This window comes from Mastacembelus armatus, chromosome 18 (genome assembly GCF_900324485.2).
Source record: "Mastacembelus armatus chromosome 18, fMasArm1.2, whole genome shotgun sequence".
In the NCBI taxonomy this organism is placed as follows: domain Eukaryota; kingdom Metazoa; phylum Chordata; class Actinopteri; order Synbranchiformes; family Mastacembelidae; genus Mastacembelus; species Mastacembelus armatus.
Window position 1 is genome coordinate 18,769,799 of NC_046650.1, and position 22,643 is coordinate 18,792,441.

The window sequence follows — 22,643 nt, forward strand, 5'->3', positions numbered from 1 at the left end:
TTGGTCTCATCAGACCAGAGAATCTTATTTCTCATAGTCTGGGAGTCCTTCATGTGTTTTTTGGCAAACTCTATGCGGGTTTTCATGTGTCTTGCACTGAGGAGAGGCTTCCGTCGGGCCACTAAGCCATAATGCCCCGACTGGTGGAGGGCTGCAGTGATAGTTGACTTTGTGGAACTTTCTCCCATCTCCCTACTGCATCTCTGGAGCTCAGCCACAGTGATCTTTGGGTTCTTCTTTACCTCTCTCACCAAGGCTCTTCTCCCACGATCGCTCAGTTTGGCTGGACGGCCAGGTCTAGGAAGAGTTGTGGTCGTCCCAAACTTTTTCCATTTTAGGATTATGGAGGCCACTGTGCTCTTAGGAACCTTGAGTGCTGCAGAAATTCTTTTGTAACCTTGGCCAGATCTGTGCCTTGCCACAGTTCTGTCTCTGAGCTCCTTGGGCAGTTCCTTCGACCTCATGATTCTCATTTGCTCTGACATGCACCGTGAGCTGTAAGGTCTTATATAGACAGGTGTGTGCCTTTCCTAATCAAGTCCAATCAGTTTAATTAAACACAGCTGGACTCCAATGAAGGAGCAGAACCATCTCAAGGAGGATCAGAAGAAATGGACAGCATGGGAGTTAAATATGAGTGTCACTGCAAAGGGTCTGAATACTTATGACCATGTGATATTTCAGTTTTTCTTTTTTAATAAATTTGCAAAAATTTCTACATTTCTGTTTTTTTCTGTCAAGATGGGGTGCTGAGTGTACATTAATGAGAAATAAAATGAACTTTTTTGATTTTGGCAAATGGCTGCAATGACACAAAGAGTGAAAAATTTAAAGGGGTCTGAATACTTTCCGTACCCACTGTACTTCTAATTTGAAGTACTTTATATACCGCTGGGTAGCTGACGTTAACTACCTTATATACTTCTAATTTGAAGTACCTTATATACCGCTGGGTAGCTGACGTTAACTAACCTATAACAGTTGTAAGCTCGTTCGTTTTCTGCAGTGAGGACTCGTCTCAATAAATCAATTCAGAAGATTTATTTGCGTTGAAGAATCATCATGTACATGAACTTCTCTTTGTCCATAAAATCGCAGCCTCCAACCAACTTCACAAAGAGAGAAGTGTCTAACTGAGCATTACACAAACTTATATATGGGAATGTGTTTCCATCTATTTAATCTAAACAGTTGGGGAGGCACCGTGGTTTAAACTCAGCCCTCCCATCGTGGTGGCCCCTCGGCACGATATGCATCCCACCCGATGAGCCTAGACCCTGTAGGTGGCTTCAGTCTTCTTCTGTCCATCAACCCTGTCAACTAGAACACTATGCATTCTAAGAAATGAATGCTAACTCCGTGTTCCACCCTATGGAGCAACAGTTCTAACTAGCTGGCTATAGCAGATTACACTAGTGAGACTACACCTTCCCTGTTTATGCCCTCACACAGGAGCTCACTGTTGACTGTTGCTTCCCTATGAACATCTATAGAGTTACTTAATACAATCAGTAACTTAATACTATTATGACCCCAACAAATCCCTCCTTTCACACTTTTCGGTGTGAATTCTATTTTTACTAAAGCAAATAAAGTAAGTGTATTCCTTCTTGAGGAGGCCCCCCGAAACTCCATCATTGTTCCACCCCAGTCACACCGTGGGGGCAGTGCTCTAAACCACTGATACTCTATGGGGCATGCAACTATGTCAGAGTATCCTCCTCAGCTACTGAGTCACCTGAACCATCTGAAGGGATAGCCTGTAGCAACGGCATCTGTATCGTAGACCTAGGCTCCCCTCCTTTAGTTACAAACTGCGGAGACAAGAGATACAGCAACAGCCACAACAAACAAGAATAGCAGCAAACACAGCTACTGACATTAACAGATAAAATCAAATTAGAATACTGACCAAATATACCCTGTATCCAGTTTGTAAAGGGGTCATCTATACCTGAGTTTCCAGCCAGCTCCTCAGACAGCACAGTGAGTCCCGCCAGCGCTTTGGTAACACTTCCATCTGGAGCAGTATTGTTTGGAATACAAGTGCAACAGAAGGCGCCAAACATTTTACACACCCCACCTTTCTCCGCCAATAACATATGTAGGGCCATACGATTTTGCCAAGTCATTAACGAAGTAGGCCCTAGCTGTTCAGCTAGTCCTCTTATGGCATCCCTGCAGTAGCTGACAAATCGTTGTTGATTATAATAGAGATAGTTAATCCAATCCACATTTTTGTTAATTGTGCTCCACCAAAAAAGCAAGGACTCAAACCCTGTGCTTATCTGATTTCGAGCCTTGAACTCGTCTGGAACTCCCTGTGGCACATCTATGGCATCTATATATATTCTACGATCAAAAGAGTCTCCTGGGTTCCCCACCGACCCTACCAATGGAAGCATTGCATAAAGCTTCAGTCCGCCACACAGCCACCACAGCTCAGCTCTTCCTGTTTTCTGATCAACAAAATCTTGTTTAGTTAAATTTGCATGGTTAGTTTTGAATTTAACATAGTGGGTGCAGTAGCTGTGGGGAAGGAAGCCCAATTTTGTCCCGTTGCCAGTCAAATTAAAACAGGTATAATTCACCTATAGCTCACCACAGAGGGCGGTATGGAGGCCTGTTTGGGGGAGATTGGTGGATAAAGATGCTGGAATGGCTGACAGGAGCCCATTCCTCCAGTGGGGTTGTGGAAAAGAGCTACAGCACACCTAAGACCTTCTGGGCTGGTGTTTTCATCTAATGGGTAGGGGGATGTGGATAGCTGCGGCCGAGCTGATGCACGTGCTATGCAATTACTAACATTAGTCCGTTTTGCTGTATACCCAACCCATTCCAACCACTCATTTCTATCAGTGTATCCAGTCTCTATGGCTAACACGTCTTCCTGGGTCAAATCTGTGAGGTATTTTACTGAATTAGAGATCCCTGGAATCAAACCTGGTGAGGGAGTAGAGGCAGGTGGTTTATTAGGCACTTGGGTGGCATTTTCAGTCACCTTAATATGAAACAACCCCAGCGGGTCGGTTCCTAAGACCCATACCTCCAATACATATGTTCCAGAGTCAGATAGTTTAGGTCTCCTTATAGTGATGATCAAGGGATTACAATTTTGGTCAGCACAGCTGGAGGTAGTACTGCTTGCTTTTATTACCGTCAGTCGTGGTTTCAAATCATCATCGAGATTATAACCCCAGTCCTGTTCACCCATATTGATATATTGATATATTCATACCCACTGCCATTCTGAACAATCACACCCCCAACTTTTCCACCCTCCTTCCTTCCAGTTTGTTTCAGAACACTTGAAACGTGTCACACATATATACTTGTCTGTCCACCACCACTGTGCCTGTCTGCCACTTCCACATTCCACTACACTACAAAGGTCTACCTGGGCTATGCAGTCCAGTCCCTCTATACATTTGATTTGCAACTTTCCCTTGCCCTCTACTTCTGATCCTGGTACAGATCGTTTGGACCGTGAATGATCGTTTTGCACCTGTTCCTTTCTCTCCTGTAGTTCCCACCACAACAAAGGCAACACTATTATTGTGGTGACCACTACCTGATGCCTAAAAGGATGCCATGGCTTTCCTTCAACTGTGGCCATGGTTGGGGTGGACGTGTGTTATTCCTGTCAATTTCCTACTGCTTTGGCGTCCTCCCCTACTTTTGCCAAGGGCGGAGATGCAGGTGCACAGTGTGTCAAGGTGGTGCCAACTGGCTCCAGCTTTACCTTTTACCTGGACCGCGTGTGAGGTTACCTCAACAACTTCATAGGGTCCGGTCCACCTGGGTTCAAGCCACTTTCTCTTGTGGACTTTGACACGCACCCAAGCTCCTACTCGTACAGCTGGAGTCTCAGTTGGAGTTGCTTCTGGCTCGGCCAGCTGCACCTGGGTAGACAAAACCCGAGTCAAATTATTCAGAGTGGTCATGTAATCATCACAACCTACTTGCCACACATCCAGAGAGGGCATATGACCTCCCTCCCTGGGTGGTCCAGGCATTGGCCTTCCGGTAAGCAACTCATGTAGTGTCAAATGTGTGTTTGGACCTGGAGAGTTCCTTATTGACATAAGAGCAAGGGGAAGTGCATCTACCCATCACAGCTTCGTGCCATGGCAAATCTTTGCAATCTTTCTCTTTAATGTCTGATTTGCTCTTTCCACTGTTCCCTGCGATGCTGGGTGGTACACTGCACCAAACGGTGAGTGATCTCTAGTGCTTTTTCTACTGCAGCTAGTTCCTTATTACTGAAATGTGACCCATTATCTGACCTAATGCTACGGGGAACCCCATGTCTAGGACTAAGTTCATTTCTTAGCCACTTAACTACAGTTTGTGCGTCTTCTTTTTTTCTTGGTATTGCTTCTACCCACTTTGTGAATCGGTCAACCATCACCAACATTTACAGTGGGGCAAAAAAGTATTTAGTCAGCCACCAATTGTGCAAGTTCTCCCACTTAAAAAGATGAGAGAGGCCTGTAATTTTCATCATAGGTCTACCTCAACTATGAGAGACAAAATGAGAAAAGAAATCCAGAAAATCACATTTTTTTAAAGAATTTATTATTTAGTATTTGGTCACCTACAAACAAGCAGGATTTCACAGTCCTGTAACTTCTTCTGTAAGAGGCTCCTCTGTCCTCCACTCGTTACCTGTATTAATGGCACCTGTTTGAACTCGTCATCAGTATAAAAGACACCTGTCCACAACCTCAAGCAGTCACACTCCAAACTCCACTATGGCCAAAACCAGAGAGCTGTCAAAGGACACCAGAAACAAAATTGTAGACCTGCACCAGGCTGGGAAGACTGAATCTGCAATAGGCAAGCAGCTTGGTGTGAAGAAATCAACTGTGGGAGCAATTATTAGAAAATGGAAGACATACAAGACCACTGATAATCTCCCTCGATCTGGGGCTCCACGCAAGATCTCACCCCGTGGGGTCAAATTGATCACAAGAACGGTGAGCAAAAATCCCAGAACCACACGGGGGGACCTAGTAAATGACCTGCAGAGAGCTGGGACCAAAATAACAAAGGCTACCATCAGTAACACACTATGCCGCCAGGGACTCAAATCCTGCAGTGCCAGACGTGTCCCCCTGTTTAAGCCAGTACATGTCCAGGCCCGTCTGACGTTTGCTAGAGAGCATTTGGATGATCCAGAAGAGGATTGGGAGAATGTCATATGGTCAGATGAAACCAAAATAGAACTTTTTGGTAAAAATTCTACTCGTCACATTTGGAGGAGAAAGAATGCTGAGTTGCATCCAAAGAACACCATACCTACTGTGGAGCATGGGGGTGGAAACATCATGCTTTGGGGCTGTTTTTCTGCAAAGGGACCAGGATGACTGATCCATGTAAAGGAAAGAATGAATGGGGCCATGTATCGTCAGATTTTGAGTGAAAATCTCCTTCCATCAGCAAGGACATTGAAGATGAAACGTGGCTGGGTCTTTCACCATGACAATGATCCCAAACACACCGCCCGGGTAACGAAGGAGTGGCTTCGTAAGAAGCATTTCAAGGTCCTGGAGTGGCCTAGCCAGTCTCCAGATCTCAACCCCATAGAAAATCTTTGGAGGGAGTTGAAAGTCCGTGTTGCCCGGCGACAGCCCCAAAACATCACTGCTCTAGAGGAGATCCACATGGAGGAATGGGCCAAAATACCAGCAACAGTGTGTGAAAACCTTGTGAAGACTTGGAGAAAACGTTTGATCTCTGTCGTTGCCAACAAAGGGAATATAACAACGTATTGAGATTAACTTTTGTTATTGACCAAATACTTATTTTCCACCATAATTTGCAAATAAATTCTTTAAAAATCAGACAATGTGGTTTTCTGGATTGTTTCTCTCATTTTGTCTCTCATAGTTGAGGTATAGCTATGATGGAAATTACAGGCCTCTGCTACATAGGAGGCAACACGTCCATGTTCCCCCTCAGTATAGAATGAGATATGTGTCTGCACCAGGTTTAGCGGACACTCTTCATTACCTTTGCGTCAAAGTTCCTTTTCCCAGGCTCCTCACTGGTGTTCGCCCATGCAATTTTAAAATTTACCCAATTTGCAATCACAACCAAACTTGTGCTGAGTTCGGCTGTTTCATGTGCACTTTAACTTTCACACTATAAATACAGGTTTAATGTACTTAAAGCAAACCTCAGTTAACCAGCATGGATATCCGGTGTACACTTAGACACTCAAGCCGTGCGTTTGTTTTCAATCAGGTTACTGGCAAACCTGAACTTCTCAAGGACTATAAGACCAGGACGACCGGCTGTTTCAATACAGCGATCTATAATCCGGTGTCAAACCAGTTTCCTATGTTCGATAACCTATTGTTATCAGGCAGTTTAACTCTTATCACTACTTTACTTTATTCTTCATTTTAAAATCCCACATATAGTTAGTTCTTCGATGCAGTACTCTCACATTATAAAATTAATCCCACGACAGTTTTGATCGTTCGCTCCAACACTCACTTATAATAATTTATCCATTGTCAATGCACAGAATTTGGTTCATTAGAACAACAGGTTCTGCCTCTTACCTTCTTCTTCTGTCCATCAACCCTGTCAACTAGAACACTATGTATTCTAAGAAATGAATGCTAACTCCGTGTTCCACCCTATGGAGCAACAGTTCTAACTAGCTGGCTATAGCAGATTACACTAGTGAGACTACACCTTCCCTGTTTATGTCCTCACACAGGAGCTCACTGTTGACTGTTGCTTCCCTATGAACATCTATAGAGTTACTTAATACAATCAGTAACTTCATACTATTATGACCCCAACACAGTCCAGTCCGATCCCACACAGCACAGGTGGATTGATGCATGTAATTATGATGGTCCTCACTTCTCCTACTCTCCTCACTGACCCTGAACGTCTCTGCACTGGAACCCATGAGGGACAAACTGCACGACTTTGATTCTGAGCAAAAACTCACTGCAAAGTTTGTCTGAGGCTCAAATGCAGCTTCTCTTGAGTCCGGATCTTCTGAGGCCGTGGTGCGTTTAGGACAAACTGGGACTTTCTCTTCCCTGAAGAACAAACCTACTTCTTTGCTGAGCACAAACTACAAGTAGGTCCAATCCCTCTGTCCCAGCTGGGTCCAGTACAAATGTTCCACCAGTTACTGGGTCACTACTGGACCAGAAAAAGCTGGATCAGACAGAAAGACCCAGAGTCAGAGCTGAGTCCAGTCAGACTTTATTAAAGAAAAGCTTTACAGACCATATCAGGCTGAAACTGAAGCTGCTCACATCAGATTCAAACATAAAGGACAGATTTAAAATAAAACATGGATTAAACAGACTGAAGTTTTCAACAGGTCATAGTTTGGACTTTAGACCAGCTGCTGGAATAAACAGCTCAGGACCTGCAGCAACATGTTCAGTCAACAGCTTTTAGGATCAAACCACATGGACCTGCATCATGAATAAAAACTGAATTTAGAAATAAAAACATTATTTACAGAGTTTTCAGCTTCATGTTGTGGTTAAAGCAACTGAAGCTTCAGAGCTTTGAAGTTAGAAAATGAAGCAGCTGAAACAAACAGTGAGTCTGACTCAGGAACATGCGTCTCATGTTAGTTCACGTCACAGTTGAGATAAATACACATGTTGATGTGTCTGCAGACTGAAGTCAAGACTCTGGGCTGACTGTGTTGGACTGGTCCCTGACAGCAGCAGGACCAGAGCCCAACTGGTCTGACCCAGTTCCCTTTGGGTTCATTGGTGTTTGTTCAGGACGTGGGTTTGGATTCTGGTCTGTGGGTCTGGATCGTTTTCTATAGAACATAAAACCAACAACAGCAGCAACAAGAAGCAAAATACCAACAACTGTCAGACCCACAGCCAGTCCAACATGTCCATGACCTGCAGGAGAGAACAGGTGTGAGGTGTCAGGTAGGTGATGACTGAAGAACAGAACAAACTCCTGTCAGACATTATCTCCTGCACTTTGACCACATCACTCATCCAGCTGTTTTCTACAAAGTCTCATCAACAACATCTGGAGAAAACACAAACATCTGGTCTCACATCAACAACCAGGAAGCAGCTTCAGCTCTGCTGCTCAGACAAACATGTAGCGATTTTGAATTTATTAATTTTCTTATCAATCATTTCTGAAAATCATCAACGAATTAGCTCGGAGCACCAAATCGTTTTCATGGCCTGGCCGTTTAAATTATATGAATGCAATTATCAATTTGGAAATCTGAAGAATGAGTTCGATACCCAACAGTGACCTTATATCTTCACAACCCACAGAGACCAGGAGAGAAGGACTGAGGTTTCCTCCATGTATTAAACTGAGCATAGATGATAGGATTGTATACTTCAAACGTTACTGCAAATAACATGAATAACAATTTAACTCATCTAATTCTAAGTGATTTTGATTGTTAGTAGTCAAAGTGGCAGTGTAGGTTGATCACTGACCCTGCAGAGGAACTAGTGACAGTAATTACTTAATAAACGTAGATACTTTGGAAAATGATTGGGTGCAGCAGTAAGTGAGACACCAGCTGATTCAGAGGATAGAGAGGCAGGTGCAGCCTACTTTGATGTCGTTTCGTGGAGGCTGGCTGACACCCCACGATGTCATCAGTCTGGTGTTCCCGAGGCGAACTTCTGGTTAACGAACCCGAAACGCCTCTTCGTCACACGGAGGATTAAAAAGGGGCCCGTAGATGCCTTGTGCCTGACGGTGCAGCTGCTGGAAACTCAGCTGGGCTGACGAGTTGCTGCTGTACGTCTTCAATTAGTGATTGAAAGGAATGCAAAGACTTTGCCATCTAACTTGTCACTGGTAACTTGAACATTAAAGAAAAATAAGTTATTTAAAGTTTGCACGCAAACGTACAAAAACTAAGTAAGAAAAAGGATCAAGAATTCAAATTGAAGCAAAACCGTAAAAAGAGAAATTGTTAAAAAATGAACGAGCAAAAAGCAGCAGAAAGATTCAGAGGGGAGAGCAGAGGACACAAAAAGAGAGTGAGAGCGAACACAGGTTTATCTACTTTTGCAGAGAGACGGGGAATTCAAAGTCATAAACTGAATCAGAGATTTGCCTACAGAGAGGGAAAATATTAATCCTTTGTCCAAAACTGTGGATTTCAGAGGATATCATTAAAGGCGTGATTACTTCACTGCCACCTTGACTGTACTTCATTACTTTCAGTACTTTCATTATCTCCTGTTCATGGACGCTGGTTCTGTGGTTATAGCTCGGTTAGAGTGTCTTGTTTCAGGTTTAGCTGGAGTTAGATAAGATAGTCCTTAGACTGTTTGCTTAAATTGAAATTTCTTGAAAATCACTCAGTTTGTGGTGTGTTTAAGGCAGGGGTCTGGATCCTGGAATGTTGAACCCCCACCACTTGGAATGTTTCAGGCCTAAATCAAAGTGGGGTTTTCCTTTTGCTACAAACACACACTCACCTGCTGAGACTCTCAGGTGGAAGATGCTGGTGAGTTCAGGTGCTTTTGATTGACCCTGGAAGACACGACACTCGTATGTCCCAGTGTCAGTAAACGTCACATCCTTCAGAGTCACAGACACGTCTCCATCCTTCATCTGTGAGTCCTTCAGCTCCACCCGCTCCTTAAAAGATGGATGCTGGTTGTCTGGGTCAAACCTCCTGTCCAGGTACACAAAGATTTCTTCTGGATCCAGATCAGGTCTGGTCCACTCCACAGTTCTGATCTCTGAGCTGCTGGGAGCTCGACATGGCAGAGTGACAGTCTGTCCAGGTTCAGCTGTGATGTCTGAAGAACAGAGGAACAGACAGAGACCAGAGGTTAGAGGGTCCAGGTGTAATTTCCACAGCAGCCAATCAGAGTGAGGGGCTGTCAGAGAGGGGACACTGGTCTCTGCTGAACTGGGTCAGAGAGGACAGCAGGGACTGGATCTGGATCTGAATTATTCAGTCTGACCTGAACAAAACCAACCAGAAAGAAACTGCAATTCACCCTCACCTGAGTCGGGACTCTAAACTCACCTGGATATTCCACCTTCAGGCTCATGTTGTTGATGAGCTTTGGTTTGTTTCCTTTGATTCCAACGTAACATTCATATGATCCAGTGTCGCTGATCCTGACTTTCTTCAGAATCACAGAAAAGTCTCCGTCCTTCATCTCAGGATCTCTCAGATCCACTCGACCATGAAAAGATTCATATTGGTGGTCTTCATTTCTGCGGTTCTCTCTGAAGTAGAAGACATAACCCCCTGACTTCAGATCAGGTCTGACCCACCTTAACATTACAATCTCATCATCTTTGGGTCCTCGACACTGAAGAGTGACGTTTTCTCCAGGTTTGGCTTCGATCTGTTCTGGGTCTGAACCATAAAAGGAAACAGAAGCAGGAATCAGTACCACAGCTCTCCGGGAAACATTTTTATCTTCATCTGTTCATCAAACAGCTCTGCTGTCTGGACAAAGTCTGAGCCAGGAGGCTGAGACAGTAAGGACATTAGAATCATTATTATTGGGTCAGTCCAGACTTTGGTCCAGACTGAAACAATTCAACAAAGAATTAATTTCTGACATTAATGAGGGAAACCCAGGGACTTTAATTCCAGGACAGTGAGACCAGTAAAGTTTTTCCTTCTCAAATTAACTCCCTTGTCCAACGCAGCCTGGGAGAGACTCAGGTTGGTCCAAGAACTTCTACGTCAAGTTGTTAACCTTGGATAATGTGTCCAATAGGAAAATATTGTCCATGGATCTGATTGATTGTGTCCTGGATCAGGACCATGTGGGAGAGTCCAGAAACCAGTCCAGTCAGTGTCCATGAACAGGTCAGAGCCAAAAACCCACATCTCTACCTGGTCCTGATGAAAAGAGCCTGATAACAACAACAGAATAATATAATGACAGTGAGTCTGATGCTGCTGAAGCTGCTCTACAGGTTCTGACCTGCACTTCTTCTAAACCTGTCGTGTTTTAATGGGGCCCAGAAATGCAGCTCAGTCGGTCCCAGTCCTGGAGCCGCCAGGGTGAAGGGTCCAGACCCAGTCGGTGAAAATGTAAAGTGAATTATTTCAGGGCTTGTTCTGCAGCTGACGCCATGACCGCAACAGAACAAAAACGACAGCACCCAAACCAGGAAGCAAAGACCAGCAGGACATGTGATGTGTCCAGTCCGTGTCTGAGCCCAGACCTGAACCTGTTTCACTGGAACTGGTTTCTTTCAGCTCAGTGACTAACAACACAACATCAGTCAATACCGTGGTGCATTCACTGACCCAGCTTACCTCCATAGACAGGACCCAGCACCGAGGATCCGATCAGACCCACAGAAACCATCCATGTGACACAGGCAGACATCCTGTCTCTGTTGTATAGTTATCGCTGACCCTGGACAAGAACAGGAAAACTGTCGGATTGCGGAAACTCCTGAGGACAAGGGCCTGTGTCCCACCCAAACTGTTCCGATTTTACGACATCCGGTCTGATACCTTTTTCCGGTCTTTTCGCGGGCATTGATGTTAGCGATGAACCGGTAAGTCATGAAACTATTTCTATGCCAAAGCCCATATGTCTTTATGGATCTGTTTCCCTGGTTAAAGTGCTAGTTACCTTTATTTTTGCTACACTCGGAAGATCTGCTCTCTGCATTTTGTAGCTTGAGGCCGTTTTGTCTTTAAAGCAGAGGATAAAGTCACATAAACCTGCTTGGAAACAAGTAGATGAGTAGGATGACTGGAGGAAGGTTCTTAAAGAATCCACCCACCTCCCTCACTGAGTCCAGAGGACAGCCTAGGACAGAGCTGGACTTCTTGACGACCTTGTCCAGCTTCTTCCTCTTCCTCTCCCTGATGCTGCTGCTCCAGCAGACCACACTGTAGAAGATGGCTGATGCCACCACAGAGTCATAGAAGGTCCTCAGGAGTGCCCCCTTCACCCCAAAAGACTGCGGTCTCCTCAGGAGGTAGAGTCGGCTCTGGTCCTTCCTGTACAGTGCATCTGTGTTATGAGTCCAGTCCAGTTTGTTGTTCAGGTGAACACCCAGGTACTTATAAGAGTCGACTCTCTCAGTGTCCATTCCCTGGATGTTCACTGATGAGGGGAGAGTAGACCAACATCTGTGTAAGTCCACCACCACCTCCTTGGTCTTCCCTGCGTTGATGAGGAGGTGGTTCTGCAGAAACCAGTCCACGAAGTCATGCATCAGTCCTCTGTATTCTGTGTCATCGTCATCAGCGATGAGCCCGACAATCACAGAGTCGTCAGAGAACTTCTGCAGAACACAGCCGTCCGTGTTGTTTCAGTCCCCTGGGGGGTGTCCAAAGGGTAAAGGGTGAAGAGGAAGGGGTCCAGGACAGTCCCCTGGGGGGCCCCCACACTGCAGGTCAGGATGGCAGACACACCGTCCTGGACTACCTCACAAACTGGGGCCAGTTTGTGAGGTAGTCCAGGATCCACTCCGCCAGGTCCAAGTCCACACCAGCCCTCTCCAGTTTGTCCCTTAGAAGGACCGGCTGTATGGTGTTGAAAGTGCTGGAGAAGTCAAAGAACAGGATTCTCACAGCACTGCCGGGCTTCTCCAGGTGGGCCAGAGCACGGTGAAGCAGGAAGATGATGGCGTCCTCCACTCCGATGCCGGGTCGGTAGGCGAACTGCAGCGGATTCATCCCTGAGCTCACCACGGAGCGGAGGTGGCCCAGGACCAGTCTCTCCAGTGTCTTCATCAGATGAGATGTGAGAGCCACCGGCCTGAAGCTGTTGAGGTCTTTAGTGTGCGGTGTCTCGGGCACTGGTACCACACAGGAAGTCTTCCAGAGCTGTGGTACCACCCTCAGCTTGAGGCTCAGGTTGAAGACATGCTCCATAACTCCACACAGTTCACCTGTGCAGGACTTAAGGAGCCTGGAGCTGATGCCATCTGGTACAGCTGCCTTTGTAGCCTTGATCATCCTCAGTTCACTTCTCACCTGGGCTGGTGTGAGGAACAGGGGGGGGGTGAGTCCATGGAGCTGTGAAGTGGTGGGTCCTTCAGAGAGAGCTTTGATATCAGGGATAATCCAGGGCTTTTGCTTTGAAAACACCGTCCGGGAGGGCACGGTGTTTTCAAAGCAAAAGCTTCTATAGTCCGTGATGCAGTCTGTGTATGAGGGTGTGTGTCTACTGTTTTTTCACAGAAGCATCAAGATGTTACTGAAACTAAAATGGACTCCTTTAAGTTAAACATCCACAGCTACTCTTGTGGTAAATATGGGGGCTGTGTTTGGTACTATTTAAAACTGTATTTGTCCATATACAGAACATGAATTTAGTCTTTTCACCAAAGTTTGTATTGTTCATTTATAGATGCCTAACATCCACCAGCTCAGGAAGAGGGAGAGGAAGACAAGGAAGTGGACTCTGGAGGCCATGGAACTGGTGTTACAGGAGGTGGAAGCAGGCAGGCTCAGTGTGAGGCAGGCAGCCAAACAGTTTGTCATTCCCAAGACCACCCTGAGAAACAGAGTCGATGGAAGGGTGTCCTCTGATTGTGCATCAGGACAGAGGACACTTCTCACCCCTGAAGATGAGAATTCCCAGGTGGAGTACTGTTTGTATTGTGCCAGTCATGGGTTTCCTCTGACAAAGCCTCAGGTGAGGAAGGTCGTGGCCCACGCTCTGGCCCTTTACAACCTCCACCACCCAGAGGCACCAAAAACGGCGCTTGGCCAGACGTGGTGGATTCATTTCAGGGAGCAGCATCACCATCGCCTTACATCCAGGACCCCAGGCATCATTGACCGTGGGAGGGCATCCTGTGCCAAGAGGGGGCCCATTGAATAGTACTTCAGCCTCCTCACCACCACCCTGGAGGAGCACGGGTTGAGGCACACCATCACCCATGAGCCTGCCTGCAGGAGATCCTCCATGTTTTCCACAGACCGTAAGTTACATCTGTTTTATGCTTTGGGGTATTTGATTATTCAAATCTAATAATATAAAGATGGATAACAATTAGCTACATGTTATTTTGAGTAATTGTTTGGATGTTAAAATATTAACTTTTTTCTTTTTACAGCCATCCACATCAGTGCAAACATGTGGTCTCCAGGGCTCACAAATGTCCTCCTCTCCCTCCCACCAACCTCCAGGAAGTTCAGAGGGATTGGTGTCCTGGGTCCAGTGTGACAACCGGCAGACATGGGAGCAGGAGGAGCTGGAACAGGGTTATTGGTGCTACTGGTGCCAGGACATTTAACCTTTTTTTAATTATTATTTTAGTTAGTATATTATTTTTTTTATATATTAATATATTAGTTTTTAAAGTCAAATTTTTAATAGAGTGTTTTTGATAAAAAGCTTCATGAGCCACTTTGGGACAGCTGTCCTGAAAACACAAACTGCTTCGAAGCCTTTGACAGTCAGAGAGTGACATCTGCTGGTTGTCTTTGAGAACTGCATCTTTTTATTTAGAAAAAGAATCATTTCTACAGTCTTGACTTTAATCTGCTCCTCTTGGGGCTCACTACCTCTCCAGCTTTGGAGAAGACCTGCTCACATGGCACTGATGGAGCTGCCATTTGAAGGTAGATCTTGGCCATCCCAAAAACATGGGGGTCCATAGCTGCAGGTGTAGCCCAGTAACCGAGCAGGTCTTCTCCTCTGGAGGGGTCGGACTCAGACGGGTAACAAAGGTCACAGTTCTTCCAGCTCTTGTTCTAATATCAGTTAATGCAGGAGTTTGTTCTGGGGCCTTTTTCACAACAAGCTGAAACTATGTGAAGAACATGGGACAGTCCTCACATTAAGAAGGTCAGCACCAAGAATCATATTGGACCATTATCTGTAATCAAGCAGTGGACTTCCATTTCCTTTATAAACATCTGTGATCCAGAACATATTTCACAGCCAACAGTCAGAAACGTGCCCCTTGCTCGGGTGTGTGCACTAACATCCACCTCCCTCTGTCCCACCATCCATGTCTCTGTGTGTGTATTAAACATTAAATGCATGCTCTCCTTTTTACAGTCAGTCTCATGGTCTCCTCCTTGGTGACAGAGATTCCCCTGGTCCATGCATGAAGACTCAGTATTCATATGTAAAACACAGGCGGTGACTTTGAACGAACCAGGTTCTGGTTCATTAAAAGTCACCGTGTGTGTCCCGAGACCAGCTGCTGGTGGAAGAGTCCAGGACTTAGCCAGACTCTTGTCTAAACATTATCAGGGTTTCTACTGTGAAAGTCCCAGTGACTGGCCCCGCCCCCTGACTTCCTTTATCCTTATTTTATATTGAGAACACGTGACAACTGTTTGCGTGGTACCAAGTTCCTCCCAGAAACAACAGCGTTAAAAAGGCATTACCCAAAGTCTGTTTTACATATGAATAATAAACTGCACTTCATGCACGGACCTACCCCTGCCAGACACATCCTTTAACACCTTACTACTGATCCTGCACCTCCTGGCCCACAGCAGGACACAGGCCAGAACTGAAATGATCATAGCCATAGTCAGGGCCCAGTTCCAGTGCCTTCACAGGCTCAGGGTCAGACCAGACAGGGCCTATCACATTACTGTTGTGTGTGTGGTTCTCCACAACATAGCAACAATGTGAAAAGAGCAATGTCCTGCACCAACAGGAAGTGAAACAGACTAACCTCCAGATGTGCCAGAGGGCAGGATAATTAGGGACATAATAAAATAAAGAGAACATGTATGTATGTATCAAGTCTTCTTTATTTCCTGTAAGTACAGATGCAATAAATGGTCATTTTATTAGGTTAAATCCATCATACACCACTTAACCACTGTTAACTAGTGTTCCAGCAGCTGGATTTGTAGTTGACATCAAACGTGAAACTGTTTTCCAGCCATTTGTCCCATCACTGACGAGGCTGATTCTATAAAATGGCTGTGATTGAATTAAAGCTTGAAACTTAAACTCAACTTAAACCTCCAAAGTCTTGTGTTTCAATTCAAAGTCAATGTGGTGACAGAAAGAGGCCAAATTCCAAATAACAACATCTCACTGCTCCAATAAATACAAACCTAAATGTAATAAAGATGAGATGAGCCTTTATTTGTCCCACAGTGAGGAAGTTACAGCAGGACATAAAGAACTCAAGAAAGAAAGAACAACAATACTTTAAAAGTAACCAGAAAGGTGTTTACAAGGTATACACAATAAGAATATAGAAAATAATAATAATAAATAGAATCAAATTAAGTAACAAAATATAATAAAAATAAACAAACACAATATAAAAATATTTTATATGAGATACATTTATGAAATAAAAATAAATGGGAACTAAGAATATATTTAGACAATGTAATAATATTGTGGATAATGCAGCAGTAATAAACAATATGAAGTAAATAATGCAGTAATGATGAATAATATAAAGTAGAAAATCTAGTAATAATAATATATACAAAATAACGTAGTAATGATATAAAGTGAAGGAGGCGTCTGCTGCTGCTGCTGCTGCTGCTGCTGCTATAAACCAACCCCATCAAGAACTACAGGCCACCGTCGTCAGCTACAGAAGAAGGAAGTGGGATTAACTGCTGAGACCAGACTCAGGCTGGTCTCATAGCATCAGTGGGGCCATGGACCAAACGTCTCTGCAGCTGCTGCTCTGTAAGTACAGTCTGTTGGTCTGAATGATCCAGCTTCTGTTTTAGAGCAGCTCAGTAGGACTGTAGTCAGATACTAATGAAAGGCCAGGACCGAACCGAGGGAGGTTTAAGATCAGGCAGCTGAAAGAAAATACACAGCCACTTTAGTTTGGAGGGAAATACAACAAACAGCCAGAAAAACCCTCATCAGTCCATGAAATATTGATCAGTGAGAAGCTGAGACTTCACCTGGAACATAGACTTTGATCCAAATCAATAGATCAATATGGTTCAGATCATTGATGATCAATATCAACAAATAATCTGTTAAACTAACACTGATCTGTGAGGAAGAATTAAAGGACTGTTGGATGTTGGTGTCAGTCAGACCTTAGACTGGATCAGGTTTTATCGATTACTGTTTTTTTATTCTACCTTCATAGAAACAGTTTGAGCTGAACTTATTTAAAAAACTCAACTATATTATTTTTATTGTTTCTCTGTCTCTGTTGTTACATGTCAAAGCTGATTGTCTTCAGTTGTAACTACAGAAAAACATCTGTGTTTCCAGTTATTTTCATAATAATAATAATAATAATCCATTTTATTTGAAGCACCTTTCAATAAACTTAAGGATGCTTTACAAAGACAATAAGAAACACGGATGAAACACAATAAAAGAAGAGTAAACATGGAGCAGAGCAGTTTCAGGGAATATGATATTTTGAACAGGTGAGTTTTGAGTCTGGATTTGAACAATGGAAGAGAGTTGATGTTGCGGATGTCCAAAGGTCGTGAGTTCCAGAGTTTGGGAGCAGAGTGACTGAAAGCTCATGTGCTGAGACGAGCAGAGAGCACAGTGAGGTGGATGGAGGAGGTCAGACAGAAAAGGGGGGGGCGAGGTTATGGATGGCCTTAAAGTTGTGTCTCTGCTCCATGTTAAACCTCACACTGACCTGACTCTCATTTCTCTGCAGCTTTGCTGTCAGTGCTGAGCTGCACAACAGACCAAGGTCAGTGAGCTTCTCCGATCATCTGACTTTACACATGGAGGTCAGACAGCTGGTCCTGACAGTCTGTCAGAGCCCTGATCCTGGTCTGACCCTGGTCTGTAAAACCTGTTGTTGTCTGATGATGTCATAGTGACATCATCACATTGACTTAGACTAACAGAAATCCTGAGTTTCAAAATGTGTGAAGTTTAATTTGTCTTGTCACAAAATATGTGATTAAAACACATATTAAAAACACATTTTTTGCAGCAGGACAACATGACTGTTTACATTTACATTGAACTGAACAGCTCGTCTGACTCTGAGTCCCAGCAGCTCCCAGTTTTTTGAAGGAGACTCTTTGTCTCTGAGCTGTGAGGAGGACGACAGCTCTGCTGGATGGACCCTGAGGAGGAACACAACCAAACAGAGGACTCAGTGTGGACCTGACTGGGGAACATCAGCTGGTTCTTCCTGTAACATCAGCTACATTGACACATTGGACAGTGGAGTTTACTGGTGTGAGTCCAGAGAGGGAGCAACCAGTCAGAGCATCAACATCACTGTCAGTGGTAAGATGAGCCTGTGGAGTTAGTATTGATGAAGCTGTGTGGAAATGGATGAAATGCTGTAGTTTGTCTCTGTGTTGAGGTGGAGCAGTGATCCTGCAGAGTCCTGTCCTCCCTGTGATGGAGGGAGAAAACATCACCCTGATCTGTAGAAACCAGACATCCTCTGACCTCCCGGCTGATTTCTATAAACAGGGCTCCCTCATCATCGATCGGCCTACGGGTCACGTGACCATCCTCCATGTTTCCAAGGCCGATGAAGGCGTCTACAGGTGTAACATCAGGGGCCATGGAGAGTCTCCACCCAGCTGGATCTCTGTCACAGGTCAGAGGTCACAGACTCCTCATTGAATCAGTGGATGTGTGTGTGCTGATGTTAACAGGTTCCTGCTCTGATCGGCGTCGTCGTTCTCTCAACTTTACAATCAGCAGCTTCATTCATGTTCAATGTGTTGGAGAAGATCAGAAGAAGAAGAAACTCCAGTTTCTGTTTCATCTCATTTTTCACTGAGCAGCTAAATCACTGAAGCTTTGTCCTTTGATGGTTTTCATCATTATTTCTGCTTCGTTTTAGAGAAACCAGCCACTGCACCTGCACCAACCACTACATCCACCTCTCCTCCTCCTCCTCCTCCTCCTCCTCTTCTCTATGTGTTGTTGCCTGTAGCATCAATCTGTGGTCTGGTTCTCCTGGTGTTACTGGTTCTACTGGTGAGACGACATGTTCAGAGGAAACCTAAAGGTCAGACACAAACTTCTGGATTTTACACTGAAGCTTTTGTTTTTCAAAATAAAACATGGACGTTGTGTTTAACATGTTATTTATGTTCCTCAGGTTTATGGTTCTTCCTGACTGTGTATGAATTTTTCCACTGAGCTCAAATGTCCATAACAATGTTAGTGAGTAGATGATGATGTGGATCATTGTGGTTGGTTGCAGCTGGAGAAGATCAGATCAGTGACGTCCGAATGTGTCAGACACGTCAACAACAGCAGCCCGTCAGGAGGATCACAGGTGAGTCTGTATTTGTGTGTGTGGCTTTGGATCTTATCAGAACCTGGTTCGGTCCTGAAGCGTCACAGTGAGTCCAGACCCCAGGACTCCCCAGCAGGATGGATTATACAGTGGATTGTTAGGACGTAATAAAACTGTGACGGTGAAATGTGTCGTATTTAAAGCAAAGACATTGGACTCATTTGATTTGACGCTTTACGACCTTGACTGATGCTTTAACATCAGTGTTGTGATGTTTGTGAACCAGCCTGAAGCTTCTCTTCAAACCTGTTGTTCTGTTCTGGTCTCACTCTGGTTTCTGACCATAGCATGTTCCACTGTGGGGGATGATTCTGTGAATATAATGTGACAACAGGTTTTTGTTTTAAGTCATGTCGTGAAAAGTGTCAGTTTATTTTAACACCAGTGAGCAGCTCTGTGGTCGTCCACTTTCCTGTTTCTGTTCAGTTCCCTCCACCTCTGGTTGGTCTCACTGTGTTTCAGCAGAGGTGTGAAGAACAAACAAATACTTAAACCCTGCTGCCATTTATGAAGTAGTACTGCATCTCTTTATATCTGTACCTGAGAAATAACTTCATGTTCCTGTAGCAGCAGGAGTCATGTGACCTCCATGTGCTCCCTGTGCAGACAGAGATCCAGCTCCAGTCTACTCAGCAGTGAGAACTGAAGACGTCACTTATGGAGAAATCGTCATCGGACCAAACAGGAGCAGAGGTAACTGTGGACAGAGCCAGGCTAACACTTTCCCCCTGCTCCCAGTCTTTATGCTAAGCTAAGCTAACTGCATCCTGACTCCAGCTCTGGACTTCACACACACATGAGACTGGTTTTCATTGTGTCCCCTCAGGTCTGAAACTAAAACTACTGTTTTTCCCAGAAATGTTGGGCTGTTCATTTAGAGAAGAACAGGAGCATAAAAATGTCAGTCAGCTGAAGTTTGGCCTTAAAGACCTTGGCATCATTCCTGAGGAGAGTCTGGACCTGTACAGGTTTCTGTCTGCTCAGATCTAATTAGAGCAGGAATGTTCTTTAAAGGCTCAGTGTGAATGTGATGATACCAAACGTGCTGTGCCATGAGAACAGAGGTCACTCTGACAGTCGTCTGGTTTCCATCCACCTGAAGCTCAAATTGGAACGAAAGTCAGAGAAAATCAGCAAAACCAAATGTGGATCATTCAGGTCTTAATGTGCACGTTGAACAGGTGGATAGTGGCTCAGTCCAGCCTTCACAGTGACGTGTGCAGTGAGTAGTGACTGGAGTCTGGACAGTTCACTGGAAACCAGTTTGTTAAAGGAGCCTCTGGCCCATAGACCAGACCCAGATACACAGAACACATGAATGAAGGTGAGGACACATTAGGACGCTGTCTCTGATGGTGTGTGTGTGTGTGTGTGTGTGTGTGTTCAGAATTTCAGGCAGAGCCAGATGTCGTCTACTCACCTTTGAGGTAGACCTTCAGACCTTCAGACCTTCAGAACTTCAGACCTTCAGAACTTCACACCTTCACACCTTCACACCTTCAGACACCAGTCCACCCACTGACATCCTGCTGGTCTGTAACTGGTGCCCAGAGACTCTCTCACCAGACTCCATTCATTTTTTCAATCATTTTACAGGTTGTGTGTTTTGTTGTTGTTGTCTCTTATTTTTGGAAACGTTTTGATGCATTTTTCAGCACAAACCACTGGAACTAAAAACTAAAACCAAACAGTAAAGAGTGTGTGTCAGAGTTTCAGGCAGAGCCAGATGTCGTCTACTCGTCCTTGAGGTAGACTGTCAGACACCAGTCCACCCACTGACGTCCTGCTGGTCTGTAACTGGTGCCCAGAGACTCTCTCACCAGACTCCATTCATTTTTTCAAACATTTTACAGGTTGTGTGTTTTGTTGTTGTTGTCTCTTATTTTTGGAAACGTTTAGATGCATTTTTCAGCACAAACCACTGAACTAAAACCAAAGATTAAAGAAACTGTTAAAGTATTTTTAAGTCCCTCAGCCTCTTTCAGTTTTAGTTTGGTGCACGACAACATCAAGTTACTTGTTTTGTCAGACTGTGATTCATATGAGCCTGTTTAACAGAATCTGATGATAAAATCCAGCTGTTTTGTGGATAATGTCCTCAGTGACTTTACTGTTATTTATATTTTATTGATGGTTTTTGGACCATGTTCTTGTTGTTGCAGCAGCGATCTGGTTTCTCTGCAGGATCATTAAACTTTGGTCTGGTTTTGTTGTTGTTCTCGTGTGGTTCTGTGGGTTTCATAAAGGTGTCAGATGGAAAATTTGACTTGTACCTGTCTGGTTGTGTCTAACTGATCCACACCTCTCTGCTGTGGACAGACATAAAAAGCATGTCCACAGACTGATCTTACCAAAAGTTACTGTGGCCACTTTGAAAACGAAGCTGAAGACGTTCTGGTTTGGTTGTGTCTAACTGATCCACACCTCTCTGCTGAGCACAAAAGAACAAACCGAGACTGCAGACTGCAGTCTGTGTTTGTATCTTTTTATTCTTCAATCAATGAAAAACTGAGCATCACAGATCAAAATAAGTCATTAGGTTGGTCAGTTTCCACATGGGGGGGGTCGAGATAAACTGTAACAGTCTCAAACTGGTCCTGAATCCTCACAGGGACAATCTGAGCAGGTTGGTGTCTTTTCTGCACAGACAGGATCATTTTTATTGAAGAACTTACTTAGCAGTAAAGTAAAAGTACTCATTGAGCAGTAAAGTAAAAGTACTCACTGATCAGTAAAGAAAGTACTTATTAAGAAGTAAAGTACTTATTAAGAAGTAAAGTAATAGTACTCATTGAGCAGTAAAGTAAAAGTACTTATTGAGCAGTAAACTAAAAGTACTCATTGGGCAGTAAAGTAAAATTACTCATGGAGCAGTAAAGTGTAGTAAGTACCTGCTTCTCTCTGACTTCATTCATCCTGAACCACCAACATCATTTCACTGCTGCAGCTGCAAAGGAGAGAAAATCAAAACACAAATTCAGATGAATTTTTCCTCCAATCTGATGTTGAAGCTGCAAAACTGTAAATTTTGAAACATACCAACCGTTGCATTTTCTTAATCTTAGAATGAGCCTTTTAAATCTACATGAGGAGCGGGTCTCCTTTCATGGAGGCAGCCATGTTGCAGCTTCATGTTTCTACAGTAGCCCAGAAGGGACAAACCAAACTCTGGCTCTAGGTTTTAATTTGGGGACTCTGGACCTGCTGCTTCACACTCCAGCTCAGCTGGTGGCAGTAAGGAGCTGCTGAAACAGTTCTACTCTGCCATCATCGAGTCCGTTCTGTGTCTGGTTTAGCTCAGCTACAAAAGTAGGCACCAAGATTACAGAGAACGGTTCGGACTGCCGAGAGGATTATTGGAGCTCCCCTGCCACCTTTCAAGAACTGTAAACAACCAGAGTGAGGAAAAGGGCTCAGAAAATCACTCTGGATGCTTCACATCCAAG

The 22,643-nt window shown here is 44.4% G+C and overlaps 2 protein-coding genes and 2 long non-coding RNA genes across 8 annotated transcripts in view; 1 reads left to right on the forward strand and 3 right to left on the reverse strand.

Moving 5' to 3' along the window:
- The window catches only part of LOC113140147 (low affinity immunoglobulin gamma Fc region receptor II-c-like), a 51,223-nt gene that overhangs the window by 26,645 nt on the left and 1,935 nt on the right, over positions 1–22,643 (reverse strand). The window lies entirely within an intron of this gene.
- Positions 1,027–6,885, reverse strand: LOC113141900 (uncharacterized). The gene is made up of 2 exons (XR_003296859.2): positions 6,573–6,885; positions 1,027–3,902 (listed from the first exon to the last, which is right to left on the reverse strand). It is a non-coding gene; the product is annotated as an uncharacterized LOC113141900 (long non-coding RNA).
- LOC113139969 (coxsackievirus and adenovirus receptor homolog) lies at positions 7,220–11,477 on the reverse strand. 3 transcript variants are annotated; one of them, XM_026323637.2, is made up of 4 exons: positions 11,288–11,472; positions 10,031–10,369; positions 9,471–9,797; positions 7,220–7,904 (listed from the first exon to the last, which is right to left on the reverse strand). In XM_026323637.2, exons 1-4 carry the CDS (start codon positions 11,358–11,360, stop codon positions 7,672–7,674), a joined length of 972 nt encoding a protein of 323 aa, XP_026179422.1. In that variant the 5' UTR covers positions 11,361–11,472; the 3' UTR covers positions 7,220–7,671. The 3 variants fall into 3 exon arrangements, with proteins under 3 accessions (XP_026179422.1, XP_026179413.1, XP_026179429.1); XM_026323628.2 differs by having other exon boundaries at positions 11,279–11,472; XM_026323644.2 differs by lacking the exon at positions 7,220–7,904 and adding an exon at positions 8,040–8,845 and having other exon boundaries at positions 11,279–11,477.
- Positions 19,009–21,405, forward strand: LOC113140068 (uncharacterized). Of its 3 annotated transcripts, XR_004463304.1 has the most exons (3): positions 19,009–19,176; positions 19,804–19,890; positions 20,585–20,762. It is a non-coding gene; the product is annotated as an uncharacterized LOC113140068 (long non-coding RNA). The 3 variants fall into 3 exon arrangements; XR_004463302.1 differs by lacking the exons at positions 19,009–19,176; positions 20,585–20,762 and adding an exon at positions 20,906–21,405 and having other exon boundaries at positions 19,568–19,890; XR_004463303.1 differs by lacking the exons at positions 19,009–19,176; positions 19,804–19,890; positions 20,585–20,762 and adding exons at positions 20,320–20,521; positions 20,906–21,405.